General features: G+C 40.5%; 1 protein-coding gene across 1 annotated transcript in view; it reads left to right on the forward strand.

Moving 5' to 3' along the window:
* Window positions 1-21,128, forward strand: part of LOC131551974 (NACHT, LRR and PYD domains-containing protein 12-like) — a 291,745-nt gene that overhangs the window by 251,908 nt on the left and 18,709 nt on the right. The window contains 1 exon segment of the mRNA XM_058795265.1: window positions 20,909-21,079. Coding sequence (XP_058651248.1) covers window positions 20,909-21,079 — 171 coding nt within the window.

Consider the following 21,128-nt stretch of genomic DNA (forward strand, 5'->3'; position numbering starts at 1 on the left):
AAGAAAACAATGTAAACACATCATAAACTTCACAATTTATGTCATAAAATATTTCTACAATGTGTATAGTATTGTTATAAAAACATATACTGTATAACAGTTTTTAGTATCCATATACATAGACACACTGGATTCAGTGTAAATTCACCATGAGAATCAGTTATGGTTTCAAGGAGAAACATGCAATCTTTCCATGAACAGTCACTTAGAACTGACTACACAATCAAACCTTTAGAATTCTTCTGAAGTTAAAACAAGTTTGGCCCAAAAACTGGTTTAAAATGGGCAGTGTAAAATCAAACACTTAATAAAACACCTACCAAATTAGCCAATGGTAGAAAGAAAAAAAAAAATACATAAATAACATTTTTACAAAAATTCACCTTCATGGAATAGTTTACCCAAAAATGAAACTTCTCTCATAATTGTCATACCAAATTTAATTAAAGTTAAATACTTGAATAGCTTAAGGATGAGTAAACAAACTAAAAATTTTCATTTTTGGGTAAACTATTTAACTAACCCTAGATAAAACACAACTTAACCAAGATAAAACAAATCAGGTTGTAAACAGTAGTACAGTTAACTTTATATAAAAGGCTTTATACAGTCCAACATCTTCAAAGAAAATTACCATCAGCAGAACATTGTAGCTGGGTCAAAGGAAACAAAACTACTCCTGCAGCTTTGAAGAGAGGTTCTGCGCCCTTCAGATCATCTGCTTACTCTCCATGTTCATGATTATTTTTTGAAAGGCATATTTGAGTCCTTCAGGATATTTTAAGTTCAGTGCATAAATGAGTCCAAACATCATGGTACAAGCACATGCAACAGAGGGCAACTCATTTAGTACTTCCACACCGTCAATGACAATGGAAATGTCCAGTGCACGACTAACAGCATCACTTTCACGGATCACAAAAAATGCCATGGTGGTCTTTTCAAATTCTCTCTCCGCTTCCTCCCTCTGGTCAGCCTAAAAACATAAACGAACAGAGAGTAATTGAGGGACTATGGAAGAAAAACAAAAAAACACCCCTTCATCTGAAAATTTATTACAAAATTTAGTTAGCTTTCCTACTATGGAGGTCAATGTAGAGCCCAAACGTCTGTTGCTAACTTTCATTCAAATATCTTCATTTGTGTTCAGCGTAAAAATTAAATTTGTACGGTTTATCACAAGAGTAGAGTAAGTGATGACAAAATTTTCATTTTTGGGTGAAGACGTACTTTCACACTCTCTTTGGCTTTGAAAATGCTTTTAAACACTTAAACACTTGTACAATCAAACACTCCCATGTGTTGACCATTGTAGACAATCACAGACATATTTGTTGAGTGCAATACCACAACGGCCAATCAGAGGCATTTATCAATCTACTTTTAAAGGAGTAGTTCACATTCAAAATTCTGTCATCATTTACACGCCCTCTTGTCATTTCAAACCTGTATGAATTACTGTCCTCTGCAGAATTTTGAACAATGTTGGTAATAGAACAGCACAGCCCCCATTCACTATTATTATATGGACACAAAACCAATGCAAATGAATGGGGGGCTCTTAACAACATTCTTCAAAATATATTATTTTGTGTTCTGTGGAAGAAAGTCACACAGGCTGATGTGTAAATGATAACACAATTACTTGAAGTACTTTAAAGCGATATGTCACTATCAAATCAAAATTTCCCCATGTTTTACTCACCCTCAAGGCTTGAGAAGACCTTTGTTAAGACCACAGAGCTGTGTTGAGCAGTTCTTTGATCGATGGATGCACTATTTGAAGCTTCAGAAAGTCAACAATTCACTCCCATTCTACCGCTTGGAAGTAAAATGATACGTAGGATTATAACTTTGCCTATATTGTTCTTCAAGAATATAGCCATATTCAGTTAGGATGCCTTGGGGGCGAGTAAAACATGGGGAAATGTTGATTTGGTAGCGAAATATAACTTTAAGGCAAACATGGTTGGAGAAAATTTCAGTAGTTTGCATTGTCTACATTACCTGGTATTCTTTGATCAGACAGCTTGCATCTTCACCAAGGTACATGATCAGGCACTCTCCTTCTGATGTCTATATCCAGACTCTACAAAATGTTCAAGATGTATTGTTTTTATTAGACCAAAACACTACTAAATTGATTGCCACAAGCAATTTTGTTCACATGCAACCAATACCTGATCCATAACTTTAATAGTGTCCTTAGTTTTTTTACAGAGGACTTCCACCTTTGCTCCTAATAACCTGGAGAAGCTGAGAGCTCTGTCTGTCCAAAGAGGCCATAAATCTCGATTGTAAAGGTAAGATCCTGATGCGAAAAAATTCGCCATTAATCTGTAAGAAAGAGAAACAGAAAATAGACTTCTGAAAAAAAATATTTTACTTTGAGAACTAGTTGTAAAAATACATATACACACAAAGCATTAAACAACAAAATGTATAATTAGGTCATCTAAGACATTTTCAAAAACTCTACATACTAAAATCCCATGGTAAAAACTATGGTAAATTCAGGATTAGTCACTTACATTTTCACATTTTTCAATAAAATAAATGCTTTTACCTCAGTGCTTTTGAAACAGAACTGACCATCTTTCTTGCAGTTCTTGAACACTAGGTTGGTTTTCTACAATCACTTGTCTGCGTAAAGCAAACGCCTTTGTCATTTTTAGGGTTATGGTTAACCCTTTTAGGGTTAGGGTACTTCACCTCAAGTAGTTTACTTGTATTATTATTATTATTATTATTATTATTATTATTTTATTTCCACTCGGTTTAACATCGTGATGAGGGAAACTTGTAAACCTTCTAGCCGAGTTAGAGCCGTCAAACTAGTAAAACTAACCGTATGTAAAACAACAGTACAACATGTGGTAAAGCGTCCCAAAAAACAACACAATAATGTTATCCACATTATTTCATCTGCAGCATCACTGTGAACATTTATAATGATATGTTTAGTCATTAACTTTGAAACGCATCATTATGCAACACATGAGCAGAGTTCTCGCATGAAAGACCCGCGATGTGCTTCTTTATTTCTCTCCAATACGTTAGGAAGTCAAATTAAACTAAATGTGGATGATGTTAACTGTGATAAGATGATTGACAGCAGTTTAAAGTTACATGATGCTTGTAACCAGGCCCGGATTAACACAGTGCAGGTGACCACATCTGATGTGCCTGCCCTCCCCCTCAAAAATTCAGGAGCACCTTCTGATCAATAACAACAATTAGCCTTCACATTATAAGGTAATATTTGACTCCTTAAAGTGATTTACAGGTAGGCTATGCCATTGTCAAATTAAAAAAATATATATATGTATAAGCTTTTCCAAAATGTATATATATATGTATATATATATATATATATATATATATATATATATATATATATATATATATATATACATTATTCTTATTCTTCTTATTCTACCTGTTCTTATTCTATATGTATATCTATATATATATATAGAATAAGAACAGGTAGAATAAGAAGAATAAGTTACTAATCAAAAGAAATCAATATTAACAAAATTTGTTTCCACTACAAAGGTGGCACAGAAGAACACAAAATTGGCATGTAGGTAAATTTACAGACATTTAGAGGTTCAGACTGGCAGTGAGACGGGAGAGAGCAAAACTCTTCAGATCGCATAATTTAGTGGAATATTAATATAATATAAAATCATCATCTGTAATGAAATGAGGCGTGAACATTTCACGAATTTATAATTATATTTCTATATATGCTGTTTGATGTGCAGTAGACCTCGAAGGTAGTCGTTTAGCCCTTGCATGCACAGTAATGCGCTAATAATTTCTGACTGGCATTTAACTGAACAAATCAAACAAACGTAAACGTGCAAAGGCGGGGCTCATGGGCTGCAGCCCAGTCAAGCACAATAGGTGTGTTCGACTTCATGCGGCGCCATGAAAACCGACCGGTGGCTGACTTGAAGAAGTGCATGCCGGTTAGAAAATTTGTCCGACTTGAACCGGCGCCGACGCCACGTCACTGTCACGTGTGGCATCAAAGTACCGCGAGAGCGTTATGAGAGCAGCCGGCTGACTCAACTCTCGCAGTTTCTCCAGAGCGACTGCAGGAGCACTGATGACCACACAGCTGTTTCACGATTGGCCAAATTCACCACATGACAACAATGACGTGGTTTCTAACATCTTCAATTCCAATACAGCTCACAAATATTAAAGGAAGTATCATTCAAAATTATACACAGGATTTACCCAGCCAAATATTATCTGATAAAATTTAAATCTGATATTGATTTTAGTTGCTCTTTTTGTGTCAGTAGCCATGAAACTGTGGTACATTTGTTTTGGCATTGCCCTTTTGTAAAAACATATTGGGAAAATGTCTGTGCTTTTATCGTACAAAATATTGACAGTCATTTTGTTTTGTTTTGGAAATATGTATTATTTGGTATCTTAGAGAATAGCTGAGAAAAACACAATCACGTTTACATGATAAATCTTCTTCTTTTATATGCAAAAATTCATATTCACAAATGTAAGTTCTCCAGTAAAAAACCTTGTTTCTTTTCTTTTAGGAAGGAAATGGAGCATTATATTGATACTATACGATTTTCTATGAAACAAAAGGCAATTAAAACTTGAAAGTTTGTAAACGCTTTAATCTTTTTATATAAATCTGTATATACAGTCCCTCTAGTGTGTAAGTGTTATATCATGTATAATGTTTGTTATATACATGTAACTTTTTTTTTTTGTTAATAAAAACAAACAAAACAAACAAAAAAAAAGCTCACAAATATTATTTTACTGGGAAAATATCACAATCGTATGAAAAAATGGAAGCTAAGCCAAACTTGGAACATTTTATAAAAAGAGATTAAACAAATGGTACTACATTAGATAAAATTAAGAACAAAAAAGCAAGAAAGACCTATGAAGCTTTTTGTTACTTTAAATTGTTGTAATTTTACCCCTGGCATGAATTCACTTTAAATATTCTTATGAATGTTTATTTGTTTTTGTACTTGTTGTGAGTTGTATATGCTTGTACAAACCTTTGTATAATTTTTGCATAATAATACAAAAAAAAAAAAATACTGCCCACAAATCTGTTTTTAGAACAGTAAAAGCTTTTTTTACTGTAGTCACAATGTTATAATGAGTCACATTTAATAATAAAAAAACACTGATAAAGGCTTATTGGTATTTAAATAGTACATTTATTCTTGAACAGATGGCCCTGTATTAAGCAGTATATAAAAAGTGTTTCTGTTGCTCATGAAACATTTCTAAAACATCAGTGCATTTGACAAATATAGCATGTTATTCACTTCATCTGTGAGAAGAGTATGCAAACACCGCGAGAGCATCACTATCGGGATCAGAAAGTGTCCGACTTGACGTCTCCGCTTTCAGTTCCGCCCCCGACTAAGCGGCTACTCTCGCCGATAGATCTGTGCGGCGCTGCATGAAGTCGAACACACCTAATGGCAAGTCCATGGGTGTTTCTCAAACGGAAGGCTGCATCCTACAAAGGTTGCATATCTCGGCTGCCACGTCATCAAACGTCGCTGAAGGCCATCTCAATCGGAAGGATCCTTGGAAGACAGCCTTCGTTTCGCGTCCTTCTTTCAGCTGAATTTGAAGGATGCATGGGATGTATCCCCCGCAACCTTCAATCACCCACAATGCTTTGTACCCATTCCATTTCATGAAAATAAACTGACGAAAAACGAGTCAGTACTGAGCTTGTCTGAATTTATTAAAATAATGTTTTCGGACATGAAAGGATAGATGTTATCTTTTGTTTTGGTGTAAATTACTTACTATACGCTAAACTGCCAATAATGTATGCCACAGGGAGATCATAGATGGCGGTTTTTCATTGTATTGCATTAATAGAAAGCCAAATAATATAAAGATTTGTAATACAAAGTTTTTTTTTCTCCAAAACTAAGTTTTATTAGTGTTTTTGTGCCGTGACGATAAGGGCGAGAACATATGTGATGTAGCCACGCGCAGTTACTGGAGCGTCTCATTCTAGCGTTTATATGCCGATGAGGAGTCCAGCCTACAGGACTCTGAAGGACTGAACTAGGAAGGATCCAGCCTTCCGTTTGAGAAACACCCCATGCTGGCAGAGGAAGTGCAGGTGACTTCCGCTTTCATATTTCTCCTTTGATATCTTTATTTTTAAGCGAATGAAGTGGTTTCGTTACTGTTTCATGTTGTCTGTGGTTGATTTCAGCGTTTGTGTAACATAAGACTAAGATTGTGTATTTGAGTGAACTCTCAGGATCGTTCAGCTGAATGATTAGTTTGAGTAAGTGTTGGAGATCTCACTCTTCATCATGAATCAAACACAAACACCCAGAGATCAAGAGCTTTCTCCAGGATGCAGGTACTTTACATACACACTATATTAACCAGAAAAACGGCAAGACCATAAAGAGACATCAGGCAATTCATTTATTGATATTTTGATCTTCTTATAACCAGTGATGGGAATAACGGCGTTATAAATAAACGGCGTTACTAACTGCGTCATTTTTTTCAGTAACGAGTAATCAAACGAATTACTGTTTCTCCCGTTGCAACGCCGTTACCGTTACTGACAATAAAGTGTGGCGTTTCTATATTATATTATTAAAATTTAATTTTTCAGTTCATCTGAATGGATACGCAGTGTAGCTGTATTTAACGTACCATAAACTCTAGTGTGAAGGCGCACGACTCGCCGTCACTTTCTCTCACATACACGCGCTACATGTAAACGATATTCTTTCTTGTGTTTTCCTGTCAAAATAACAGAGTTCCTTTGGAATTCTTCAGCTTTTAAGAACTGCCGGTTTCTCTGGTAGTGGGCGGAACTAAGGTGCAAACGACAATCTCATTGGCTGGCGCTCACCTATTATCGTCCCTGTTTTGATTTCGGCAAATCAGTTCGAGCGAACGCAGACAACGTGATTAATATTCATGAACCCAGCAGCTCATTAATCCTTAGTGCGTTTTATATTGATGACAAATATGCATTCATACTTGGTTATTCTAATTACTAAAGTTCTATCATCTTATAATATTAAATTATCATAACATTATATTATAATGCTTGACTGACTGATACTAAGTTTCAGTATACTGTAGATTAATGTACAATGTTTTATAATAATAATTTATTCTTTTTAGTGTCCATTTCATTAATTTAACATTTAATATTGGGGGCATCCAAAGGTATTTGACATTTGATTTTTGTTTTTTTTAAAGTAACGCAATAGTTACTTTCTCTGGTAATTAGTTACTTTTATAATGATGTAACTCAGTTACTATTTGTGAGAAGTAACTAGTAACTATAACTAATAACTTTTTTAAAGTAACATGCCCAACACTGCTTATAACACAAATAGGCTAATACAAATTCGTGGTTTTTATTTTTGTTATTATTTTTATTTTGACTTTTATTTTTGATTTTAATGTTTGTATCCCCAGAAACTGATTGAAAACAGAAACCGCTGAACGCGCTTGCCTCGCGACACGTCAGCGCTATAATAGCAAGCTTAGGTGCTGTGCGCTCCTTTATGGATTAAAAGAGAGGATTAACCCCTTTGCTGTCACACCCCATTTTCGGCATGGAGACACAAATTACACACCCAAAATAAAAAGGTTGCTGCTCATGAGTCTTTCTGACTAGATACATAATCAACATATGTTCACAAAGCTGACACTTCAAAGTTTACTATTCAAGAAATCAGAATTACAGATATAAGCTCAAACATAAAAACAAAAATAAAAATATTAAGAATATATATATATAATATATACAATAAATTGTTGCTGTGGTCAAACACAATGCTTTTAGAAACACAATGAAGTCTATTGAGGTCAGCACAGCCCTGATCACTAACGTGGCAGGCGGACATATCGGTGTCAGCTGCCCCTGCCATGCAAAGATTTTACCCTTACTGACATTTTAGCTACTACCATTTTAGCTGACATTTTTTTTTTTTACATTTCTTGTAATATTGTGGGAAACAATAATGTGTATTTATGAATATATTAGCCTACTGTAACATATTTGATACACAAATTTCTAGGGCCTATAAATGATCAAAACTTTGCTGATAAACCTGTTGTACACAATTTACTTCATGCCCTCTGATTTATAGTTCATGCTTTTTTATCAGGTAAAGTATTTTTGCTGTGAAATCTTTCATGATTTTTATAATGTAAATGTAAGAATAACTTTTCTATTGTTAGTAATGATTCAAGATGAATGTACTGGGCTGAACCAGCTTGTTTTTTTTTTTTTTTAATATGCATTTATAATTTTTTAATGTTAAAAAATGCTTAATTTTATTTTTATTTTTTTCATGTTAAAAAGTAAATGTCAAATATGACACAACATGCTTTTGAGGAAGGTTTATTTGTCTATCTCTCAATAATCACTGAATTGCACATATGAGCCATAAAAACCTGATGTATGAAATACAATAAACGCATATACAAGCCATATATTTTATACATTTTTTATACATAAGTTTGCATATGTGTTTTTGTCGAGCATCTATGAAATAAAATACATATACACATACTGCATGTATATGTGCGTATATACATGCCTGAAAAAAATCCATGTATAGTTGACCTAAATCTAAATTCAGTATACCTAGCTAAATGAATAATGATTAAATGATTGACAATAAATGATCATTTAAGAGTTTGGAGTATTGAACTGATTTTCTGAAATATAGGCTACAGAGTCTATAACAAATATCTTGATTTACAGCCCTAAAAGGATTAAATTAAATTCATAACATTTCAACATCAACTTTTTACAAGTCCCCTACAAATATTGTATATATGTGAAATAAATCAACTTTTATATGAGGGAGAGTATTTTTCCACGACAGACAGCCGTCTGTGACCGAAACAAAGAATGTGTGAACACAAGTCACCTGATCTAAATATTCATAACAAACACCCTTTCAATGTTGTTTTTTTTGTTTTTGTTTTTTAAATGTCTTAAGTTAAAAATGTTTTATTTAAAACAATAAGACCATAGAGCCTCCTCATGAAGTGACTTTTTAATGTTTTAGGTCCTTCATTAAAATGCCATCATTAAATCTGTTCATCAGAAGAGATCAGAACCAGAGCTGTGTGTCATATTCATATTGTGTTTTTGTTTTATATTTGTTATTGTGATATTTGTATTAGTTACTATGGCAGAGTCTATGAAATAACTTTAGATTATGGTTTCTGTATCAACATAGTAAAGATGAAAAGATCTTTTTTTTTTTTAATCAACAGTTAATATTAATACAGTAATTGAAAGGATTGTTTGTTATAGTTCAGTTGATCAGAAGAGATCAGAAGCAGAGTCCATCTGTGTGTCTATGAAGAGTGACGAGTCTATAGGTCATCCACCAAATCTCAGGTACAATATTTCATTAACAGACAAAATTTAAGCATTTTTATGGCATTGTATCGTGATTATTTCATCTGATATTTTATCATTTGCTCACACACTCTCTGTTATAGTTCAGTTCATCAGAAGAAATCAGAAGCAGAGCCCAGCTGTGTGTCTATGAGGAGTGATGCTACTTTGCCTCATCCAATTAATTCTAAAAGTGATGACACAAGGTTTAACCAAGTATTAAATTGTTTTATAAAATATATGATTATAGTAAGATATTTTAAAATAAACTGTCATTATTATACAGCATTATAATAAATGAATATGAGCAGACGTCTGGCTAGGAAATTCAGTAAATCTAATGACAATGAGCAGATATAGAGCACAGAGTAAATTTATTTATTTATTTGCATTTATTTAAATGGTATTTATTTTTTACAGTTCTGACCTTGAGCAGGTGCATTTTTAATAAAATCACAACTTTTATTATGGTAATGAGAAAAATGTCACCAATGTCAGTGTTTGATTCTTGATTCAAGGTCAATCCTGCAACACAGATCAGTAACAAAACCCATCTGTAAGAAATATGACCAGCCTATGAATCAACCACAAGACAGCACGTATCCTGGTGTAAGGTAAGCATTACTCATTTACATCATTAATAACTGACACATTTCATAATCCCTATGATATGTTCAGTTTGTCAAAACAGAAAACAAAAAGATGTTTTGCTCTGTACATTTACCTCTGTAGCACATGTAATTATGTGGTATTTTAATTTTCCAGCCATGAAGTCCTCAACACTTTCAGATCAAATCTGCTGAAGAAGTTTGAGCGTCTGTGTGAGAGAACAGCGACGCAGGGAAACCCAACACTCCTGAATGAGATCTACACAGAGCTCTACATCACAGAGAGTGAGAGTGGAGAGATCAGTAATGAGCATGAGGTGAGACAGATTGAGACACAATCCAGGAGAGCAGCAACAGAGGACACAGCCATCAAATGCAGTGACATCTTTACACCTTTACCTGGACAAGACAAAGCCATCAGAACTGTGCTGACAAAGGGAGTCGCTGGCATTGGAAAAACAATCTCTGTGCAGAAGTTCATCCTGGACTGGGCTGAAGGGAAAGAGAATCAGGACGTCCAGCTCATATTTCCACTTCCTTTCAGAGAAATCAATCTGATGAAGGACAAAACACTCAGTCTTTCAGATCTTCTTCATGTGTTTTTCCCTGAAACTAAAGAAATGGAAATATCCAGTGATGAATATAAAGTGTTGTTCATCTTTGATGGTCTGGATGAGTGTCGTCTGTCTCTGGACTTTAAGAGTAAAGTGAAACTGTGTAATATATCTAAGTCAGCCTCAGTGGATGTGCTGCTGATAAACCTGATTGTGGGGAATCTGCTTCCCTCTGCTCTCATCTGGATCACCTCCAGACCAGCAGCAGCTGATCTCGTCCCCTCTGAGTGTGTCCATCGAGTGACAGAGGTACGAGGCTTCAATGAGCCACAGAAGCAGGAATACTTTAGGAAGAGAATCAGTGATCAGAGTCTGGCCAATACAATCATCTCACACCTGAAGTCATCAAGGAGCCTCTACATCATGTGCCACATCCCAGTGTTCTGCTGGATCTCAGCCGCTGTTCTGGAGAAGATGTTGAGTCCAGCAGAGAGTGGAGAGATTCCCAAGACTCTCACTCAAATGTACACACACTTCCTGATTCTTCAGACCAACATCAAACGTGAGAAGGACTATGAGAAGAAGGTGACAGATGAAGACATGATCCTCAAACTGGGGAAAGTGGCTTTTGAGCAGCTTGTGAAAGGGAACCTGATCTTCTATGAGGAAGACCTGAGAGAGTGTGGCATTGATGTGACAGAAGCATCAGTGTACTCAGGATTGTGCACTCAGATCTTCAGAGAGGAGTTGGGCTTGTATCAGGGGAAAGTCTTCTGCTTTGTTCATCTGAGCATTCAGGAACATCTAGCAGCTCTATATGTGCACCTCTCCTGGACAAACCACAACAGAAATGTGTTTGAGTCCATCACCAAGCAGAGATTGCGGCCTATGTTTAAGGACTTGTTTCAACATGTTTCATTATCTGAGCTGCATCAGAGAGCTGTGAAAGAGGCTCTACGGAGTAAAAATGGACATCTGGATCTTTTCCTGCGGTTCCTTCTGGGTTTGTCAGTGGAATCTCATAAGATTCTCCTACAACGAATAATGACACTGAAAAGAAGCAGCTCTGACAGCAATGAGAAAACAGCTGAGTTTATCAAGAAGAAGATCAGGACCATTGACTCTCCAGAGAAATCCATCAATCTGTTCCACTGTCTGAATGAACTGGGTGATCGTTCACTAGTGGAGGAAATACAACAGTATCTGAAATCTGGAAATTTAAGTGAGGCCAAACTCTCTTCATCTCAGTGGTCAGCTGTAGTTTTTGTGTTGTTGACATCAGAAGAGGATCTGAATGAGTTTCGTCTTGATAAATTTGTTAAAGAAAAGAATAATCCTGAAAATATGAAAGTTCTTCAGAAGTTGCTGCCTGTGATTAAAGAATCCAGATCAGTTCAGTAAGTATCAATGAGAACAATCACTTCACTGTTAAAACATTAAGAAAATCAAAGTTAAAAGCTCATAAATATTAAGTGCTGTTGCTATTATTTTAGTGGCCTGCATTTTGATGTGTTTTCAGTACAGTGACACTGTAAAAGATTTCTTCAGGCATTTAAACAAAGTCAGAGAAGTTGCACATAAATAATTCAGGTTTTCCATTTAAAAATGTTAAAATTAACAAAGAAGGAATTTAAATATTTCTCATCTGGCGTAAAAGACCAAGCAGAAATCGAGAGCAACCAAACAAGTGGAGAAGCAGCTCATATATACAGCAGCTCAAATCTCCTACAATCTGATGAATCCGTTAATGGAGCAAAACAGCAGCATACTTGAACACACACTTTTGAAGACAACAATTAAAATCTACAAGGTACACTCTAAAAAATGCTGGGTTAAAAACAACCCAACTTGGGTTATTCAGCGCTTGGTAAATATTGGACAGAACACATGGATTGTTTAATTTATTGTTTCAAAATTATTATATTGCTGGTTTAAAATTGCATTGAGCAACTTTCTCTCACAGAGAAAGAAGTTTTTCAGCACCTGTGGCCTTGGATTCTCTTCATTTGCTTAGTTGCACTAACACAGCTTTTAGTGCTCTCAGAAGCTCCAAAACAGTGATTCTGAGCATTGAAGCTCTAAAATAACTTTCTCTGCAAAAAAGCTCTAACTCATGAAAATCTGCCTTCTGCATTGCAAATTACATGTCATTTCATGAGAAAGAAACATCTTTCTTGTACTTGAGTTTTTCTCTTAAATTTGCATTGAGCAACTTTCTCTCACTGAGAAAGAAGCTTTTCAGCATCTGTGGCCTTGGATTCTCTTCATTTGCTTAGTTGCACTAACACAGCTTTTAGTGCTCTCAGAAGCTCCAAAACAGTGATTCTGAGCATTGAAGCTCTAAAATAACTTTCTCTGCAAAAAAGCTCTAACTCATGAAAATCTGCCTTCTGCATTGCAAATTACATGTCATTTCATGAGAAAGAAACATCTTTCTTGTACTTGAGTTTTTCTCTTAAAATAGGCTGGAAATTAAAAATCACACACAGAATTAGTATAGGCAACCGCAAATCAAAAGATGAACAAAAGTAAAGTAATGATTATGAATGCATCGGGGGAAAAGAAGACATTTTAATTATTTATTAATAAGTGCTTTCTCAGTCAGTGTCGGCTGGAAAGATGAAGTTGCCGAATGCCATTATATGCCTTACTCGCCATTTCCATATTATGGGCGTGCCTTTTATAGAGAAATGCATAGGGGGTTGTGACAGTGAGGACATTTTTTTTACTTGGGTAAAGTTGGTTTTACATTCGCACATTCAAAACATTCACACATTCACACATTTCGCGTTCAATAACTTTCTAATTATATGTGCAATAAAGTTATTTTTTGCAAATTCTAATCAGCAACATCATTGTCAACCTACTAAAATTTTTTCACAATCGATCAAATGGGCAAGTATTGTTTTAATCAGGGGCGGACTTAACCAATAGGCGAGGTAAGCGGCCGCTTAGGGCCCCGTGGAATCAGGGATCGTCTGATATTCGCTGAAACATACTTGGCAAATGCACCAGTATGTATTTGTGTTATGGAGAGCATCAAATGTTCACTCACCACTCAAAACGGTGAGTTTTTGTTAGGTGCGGAGTTCTGCAGGCTTGTGAATCCTCTCATTATAACAACGTGTAGATAAGATGTAAATAAGAGATTCATTGTGCAGAGAGCTTATTAACGGAAAGTCGTGAGATAGTGATGAACTGAAGCGAGTGACAGCTTTTAGTGATTATAGACAGAGCGCTCTTTGCGTGCATTCTACACTGTTATGACTGTCTCAGATGACCTCAGTAAAGAAATTGTGTTACAAGTCATAATTTTCAAAATGACTCTCTTGTGTGCTTTTCCTAGGCGCGCCAGCACGAACAATAAATGCAAATGAACTATAAACTAAAAACTCATATAAATGCACAAATGCAATGACTGGAGATTTCCACTTAATAGATTACATTTTGGTTCTCGGCAAACCCTATCATATGCCTTAAGAACACTTGGAATATGGAACGAGTTGCATGGGATAATTTATGACATTTGAATCCTTTTTGGAAAAAGATTGAAGAAGTTTACAATTCAAAGTGCAAGCATTTTTTTCATATTTTTTTTTTTTAATATGTCTTTTGTTAAAAGATGACATGCTGCAAGAACTCCCAGTTCCCTATCTGTCGGTCACTAAGAGTTATGTCGTGACGACATAGGGGATTTACTTGGAAGCCCCAATCATCTCTGACTTAAGAGAAAACGCCAATGAATATTGGCTAGTGGATTTTGCATACCTGCGCCACTCCCCATGCACACGGGTATAAATAGGCGGCAGGTGCATCCACTCATTAGATTTTTGCTTCGGAGCCGAGTGGATGAACGTGTTGATCTCCACAAAGAGCCATTCATCATCTGTCTGGGAGCTGTTCTGGTTGGCGTTATGGTGCGAACAGCGGTGTCCCTGTCTGCAGCGATTCCCCTGGCCACTTTAACTAAAAGAGCAGATTTCCTAAAACAGCAAATCACGATCGGTTAGCGTCTTTTTAAAGACGCTGTTCTGGCCGTGTCCTCTTGGTTGCGGCCGTTTCCTATCCTCCGTCCACGGCCACTATCGTTGTCTTCAGTGTCTGGGCATCCAGCGCGCTGAAGCTGCGTTCGTTGATGGTTTATGCGTTCGCTCTGGACGTGTAACCATGGCAGCGTTGCGATCGCACCTCTCTCTCCTCACGGGGATGGATGGGCTCCCTCAGTCACTACCCGCGCTGGCTTCTCTGCCACGAGCAGAGAACCATCGGCTAGTGCTCTGGGTGATCTGAGGGTTACAGTAAGAGCCTTTCCGCCGGGCCAGTCCCCACGGACCTCTCACTCCTCCCGCAGCAGCTGTTCTGTACGGCTCCCCGGTGATTGGCCCCTTTTTACGGCCAGAAGCGGCTCGTCTGCCTCCCCCATCCTCGCTACCCTCGATGGTGGGGCAGCTAGGGGGTACGTTGACATTTCCCAGGTGGAGAGTGCGTTTGCGGTGCACTTGTGTCCGCAAAACACCGCCACTTGGAGGAATCGTCTCGTCTCCCATCCAAAGCCTGTAGGCTGACGGCCGCTTGCGGCCAAAGCTTACAGTGCTGCGGGCCAAGCTGCCTCTGCCCTGCATGCCATGACTATCCTGCGAGTACACCAGCCAAGGCATTAAAATGCACGTGGGTAGTACCAACCCGAGGTTGATGCAGGAACTGCGCTCGGTGACTGACCGTGCCCTACAGGTGACGGAAGTCCCTCGGGAAGGCGATGTCCACACTTGGGGTCCAAGAGTGCCATCTATGGCTCAGCCTTGTTGAGAGGAGTAATGTCGACAGTGTACTGCTTTGACGCTCTCGTCTCCCAGGCTGGACTGTTCGGCGACACTGTCGAGGACTGTGCCCAGCTGTTCTCGGCAGTACAGAAGCAGACTGAGGCCAATTGGGTAACAGGTAAGTAGCACATCTTGCCCCACTGCTCTGCCGCAGGGCAAGCCCCAGTCTGCTTGTCGCCGTGGGGGCCCTCCTACATCCTCCAGAGCTGCTCCGCCCCGTGCTGAATCGTCCCATATGCTGGTGCGTCGAGCCTCTCGCAGGAGTGCGGCGCCCCCCCCGTGTCCCAGTCTGCCCCTAATCGCCCAGATAGGTGACAAAACGGCCCTGACACGGGCAACCCAGTGATGTGGGAGACCCAGTGATGTGGGAAGCTGCTCTTTTCTGCAGGGACAGCGCCGCTCCTTCCCCCGGAGGAGGGCCGGGTGGAAAATCTCTGGATCTGTTCCACCCACATTGTCAAAAGAAAGAGCAATCTCTCGTTGGCTCACGTGCACGATTCGACTCGGCTACGCGATTCAGTTCGCCAGGTGACCTCCCAAGTTCAGCGGCGTTCTCGAGACTTCAGTGGTAGCTCGGAACGCTCCTGTCTTGCGCGAGGAGATTGCTGTCCTCCTGGCAAAGGACGCAATCGAGCCGGTCCCTCCATGCACGGGCACTACATGCACAGGCAGGCAGCCTCGGGGCCCTGGACAGGGCCTCAACTGCTTTGGCACATCAACTGCATAGAGTTGTTGGCAGTGCATCTGGCCTTGCGGCAGTTCCGGCCACTGCTGCTCGGCAAGCACGTGTTGGTCCGTACGGACAACACTGCGACTGTCTCGTACATCAACCGGTTGGGAGGTGTACGATCACGTCGCATGTCACAGCTCGCCCGCCATCTCCTCCTCTGGAGTCAGATGCGGCTCAAGTCGCTGCGTGCTGTCCATATTCCGGGGGAGCTCAATCGTGCGGCCGACGCGCTCTCACGACAGCTCACATTCCCCGGAGAATGGCGACTCCATCCCGAGACTGTCCGACTGATCTGGAGTCGATTCGGGGAAGCTCAGTTAGACCTGTTTGCTTCCCGCGAGTCCTCCCACTGCCAGCTGTATTACTCCCTGGCCGAGGCCCCCCTCGGCACGGACGCACTGGCACACAGCTGGCCTCGGGCTCTATGCAAGTATGCGTTTTCCCCAGTGAGCCTGCTTGCACAGACACTGTGCAAGGTCAGGGAAGACGAGGAGCAGGTCCTGCTGGTCGCGCCGTACTGGCGCACCCGGACCTGGTTTCCCGAACTCATACTCCTTGCGACAGCTCTTCCCTGGCGCATTCCTCTGAGGAAGGACCTCCTTTCTCAGGGGCTTGGCACCATATGGCACCCGTGTCCAGATCTGTGGAACCTCCATGTGTGGTTCCTGGACGGGACGCGGCAGACTTGAGCAGTCTCCCACGGACTGTGGTAGAGACCATCACTCAGGCTAGAGCTCCTTCAACAAGGCAAGCCTATGCACTGAAGTGGAGTCTGTTCGCGAACTGGTGTTCTTCTTGCCGAGAGGACCCCTGAAGATGCACAATTGGAGTAGTGCTTTCTTTCCTGCAAGAAAGGTTGGAGCGTAGGCTGTCACCCTCCACCTTGAAGGTGTATGTGGCTGCTATTGCGGCCCATCACGATGCAGTGGACGGCCGGTCCCTGGGAAAGCATGATCTCGTTGTGAGGTTCCTGAGGGGTGCCAGGAGGATGAATCCTCCTAGGCCACCCCTGATGCCCCCCTGGGGTCTCTCTATTGTCCTGGCTGGGCTTCAGAGGGGTCCCTTTGAGCCGCTGGACTCAGTTTAGCTTAAGTTCCTGTCTGCTAAGACAGCGCTCCTGACAGCGCTCACTTCCATCAAGAGGGTCGGGGACCTCCAAGCATTTTCGGTGAGTGAAGAGTGCCTTGTGTTCGGGCCGGTCTACTCTCACGTTGTCCTGAGACCCCGGCCTGGATACGTGCCTAAGGTTCCCACCACGCCCTTCCGCGATCAGGTGGTGAACCTGCAAGCACTGCCCTCGGAGGAGACAGATCCAGCCTTGGCATTGCTGTGTCCCGTAAGAGCGTTGCGCATATACGTGGACCGCACCCAGAGCTTTAGAAGCTCTGAGCAGCTCTTTGTCTGCCACGGAGGTCAGCAGAAAGGGAAGGCTGTCTCCAAGCAGAAGTTGGCCTACTGGATAGTTGATGCCATCGCCTTGGCGTACCAATCCCAAGGCGAGCCGTGCCCCCTGGGGGTGAGGGCTCACTCCACATGGAGTGTTGCCTCCTCCTATGCGTTGGCGCACGGTGCCTCTATGGCAGACATCTGTAGAGCTGCGGGCTGGGAGACACCGAACACCTTTGCAAGATTTTACAATCTCCGCGTCGAGCCAGTTTCTTCCCGTGTGTTGGGTAACAGGTAAGTGGCGGGAAGAGCTGGCCGGTGTCACGCTTGCTGTGCCATTCCCCCTCACCCGGGGATACGAGTGCCGTTTTCCTCCTCCAGTTCAGTTCCCCGGACGGCAAACCCTGGTGGAGTCCCTCCAGCACCCCCGGCAGTCAGACTGGGCGGAGCAGTCTGATGCCAGGCCCAGTACTTGTGTTAGCTCGCCCGGGTCTCCGGTCAGCCCTTGTACTGGGCTAGGTGTCCGTATGGCTTGATTCCCTTCGGGTAATCCCATATGTGTATTCTACCACGGTAAGGTTTCCCTCACGGTAAACCCGTGTCTTCCCTTTGACAGAGCCTCTGTCAGGCCCTGCTGGCAGCTCTCCTCCCTACCCCTAGGTAGGATCTGCCCCAGGGTCCAGTCGTATGTAGTACTGCCCCAGGCCTGGGTCAGTCCATATCAGTGTCTCCACATGTTACCTCCCTTCGGGCAGGATGTGGCCTCCGTAGCGCCCTTCTCTGGAAGGCTCGTATCCCCGTCGTTACTGCCAAGCTGTAACAACAAATAGGAAAGACTTGAAGCTATCTTTCATTGAAGGTCGAAATCCCTTCCGACTTCTGTGGGGAAAGGAACAGCGGCTTGGCTATCTCCAGCAGCGGTGTACTCAGTGGTCCCTACGGGCACCAAGGTTAGCGCTGGGGCGATGGGAAGGTTGCGACCTTTCGCATGGCAATTGTCTGTCACGCGCTCGCTTGTAAGCATCTGCATGCCACAAGGTTTTGACTGGGTTCAGGTTGTGGCGCTTTCCATAGGACCCCTATGTCGTCACGACATAACTCGTAGTGACCGACAGATAGGGAACGTCTCGGTTACGTACGTAACCCTCGTTCCCTGATGGAACGGAGACGTTATGTCCCCTTGCCACAATCTCGAACCATCGCTGGTCGCCAGGGACTCGTTCTCGGCTCCTCAGCGTAAAACCTAATGAGTGGATGCACCTGCCGCCTATTTATACCCGTGTGCACGGGGAGTGGTGCAGGTATGCAAAATCCACTCGCCAATATTCATTGGCGTTTTCTCTTAAATCAGAGATGATTGGGGCTTCCAAGTAAATCCCCTATGTCATCACGACATAACGTCTCCGTTCCCTCCATCAGGGAACGAGGGTTATGTACGTAACCGAGACGTTAGATGCGCACTGCTTAGGGTAGTTAAAGAGATAGTTCACCCAAAAATGAAAATTCTGTCAATAATTACTCACCCTCATGTCGTTCCAAATCTGTAAGACCTTCGTTCATCTTCAGAACACAAATTAAGATATTTTTTTTCACATCCCTTTAACGTCAAACACGTAGAAAGCTTTGAAGCAAAGATCTACAGCTGAGAGCAGTGTGCTCCGCTCTAGAGCCGGTCTATGGAAGGATATTCAGACAGTTTTTGAAAGGAATTGCAAATTGTATTTTCAAGTGTTTTCCACGTGGATGCATAAATCGTGTCAATCCAAACACAACTGCAAATCTTGCAAATCACAGTGACTGCCGAATCTGAAATGGAAAAGCAAAGTCCATTTGCAACTGTATTGTCCATGTGTTACGAGTTACGAGCCTGTCATATTTAGAACGGCCATCTGAGGTCAACTGTGTGTCATGTAACATCACTAATGTTGGCCTGTAGAAGTTTAAGAATATTTTTGCTTTGAAAAACAGTTATAATTCTGCTAATTTAAAATAATTATTAATGAAAACATTATATGAACTTACCTTAAAACAGTTGAAACCAGTGGCTTTGCCCCTTTGTCCTTTCAAAATGACAGTTTGGGGAGCGATTTAAACATCTTTGGCGCGAAGGTCGATAAATAACCAACAACAAAACAACCAGCAGGTTTAACTCCACAACTGGAAAACTGAAACTACCCAACAGTGTTTAAAATGTGATAAAATGACCCAACAGACTCAGCCCGGCATTTTTAAGAGTGTTGGATAATTTGACATTAAGAAGTACATGTGCACGTGACCGTAGTCAGGCTTTGAAAATGAGTGAGGTCTGGGGTTAAGAATAGTGCTATAATAACGCATATACAACTCATTATATACACTAACACTTTAAAAGAGACAGAGATGTAGGTGTTTGTGAAAGACGTTTTCTCTGTTTTGTAACCATAATTATTGCATCAAAATGTGTTAATATTTTACTGTAGGTTAGGGGTGGATAATTTTATCAGTTGTTTATTAATCATGCAACAATACATACTGTTATAGTTTTCATTAATAATTGTTGCTGTATAGATGATAACTTTGTCTAGTGCTCTTATGAATGTTTTTAGCATGACATTGTGAAAATGTAACTACTATACTGATTGAAATAGCATAGATTTATTCATGGATAGTGTTTGCGTATTTCATTTCATTCTGTAACCTACCTGTTCTACAGATCTGTGTACTAGTGTTAAATGCTACTGTTTTTGACAGTGTTGATAATGTTTCTGACGGATAATATCATGATATTTTTTTGCGTTTACCAAATGTGCTATGCTGTCAGTAATAACCTGTCCATGGGCTCCGTTGGTTTACCGTCAGTTCAAGTACACCTGTTGTGCCGAATTCTGCACCCTGCCAGGTTATGCACCCACTAGTACTGGTAGGTTTAGGGTTAGCTGTGGGGGAGGGGTTAGGCAACCCTAACCCTAATCTGCAACTTCCCACTTTATTAACTTTCTAAAGTGTCAAATTAAGTGGAAAAGACAAGTCCAAAAACATGTATAATAGCTGGACCCTGGCCCTCGCTCACAACTCTCTCAAGCCTCGTTCACTCCGCCAGAGTCTCGCAGCGATCATTTCATACCACGGACGCTAAGCATTCTTGCAAACTGTCTAAACTGAATTATACATGCAGACACTCACATGAGCAGCTTTAAACAGCAGATTAGTCATTTAAAGAACTTTTTTTTTTTTTGAACATGAAACATTTACCGAGGTCCAGATCTCAGTGACCTCATAGCTAGCTATGTGCAGTTTTTTTCTCATGGTATGAATTAATTTAATTATATTGGAATTGCACGTTGTTGTTCATTGCAGCAAGTTGTTTGATAGTGTTTCACATGATTTTCATCTCTCTACAGGTTGTGGGATTGTGGCGTCACAGATGAAGGTTGTGCTGCTCTGGCTTCAGCTCTGAGATCAAACCCCTCACACCTGAGAGAACTGAATCTGTCTGAGAATAAACTAAGAGATTCAGTGAAGCTGCTTTCTGATGTACTACAGGATCCTCACTGTAAACTGGAGAAACTGAGGTAAGATCATATATGACACACTGTAAAGTTTACTGTATGTGAAGTGCAA

This window comes from Onychostoma macrolepis, chromosome 13 (assembly GCF_012432095.1).
Source record: "Onychostoma macrolepis isolate SWU-2019 chromosome 13, ASM1243209v1, whole genome shotgun sequence".
Lineage (NCBI taxonomy): Eukaryota > Metazoa > Chordata > Actinopteri > Cypriniformes > Cyprinidae > Onychostoma > Onychostoma macrolepis.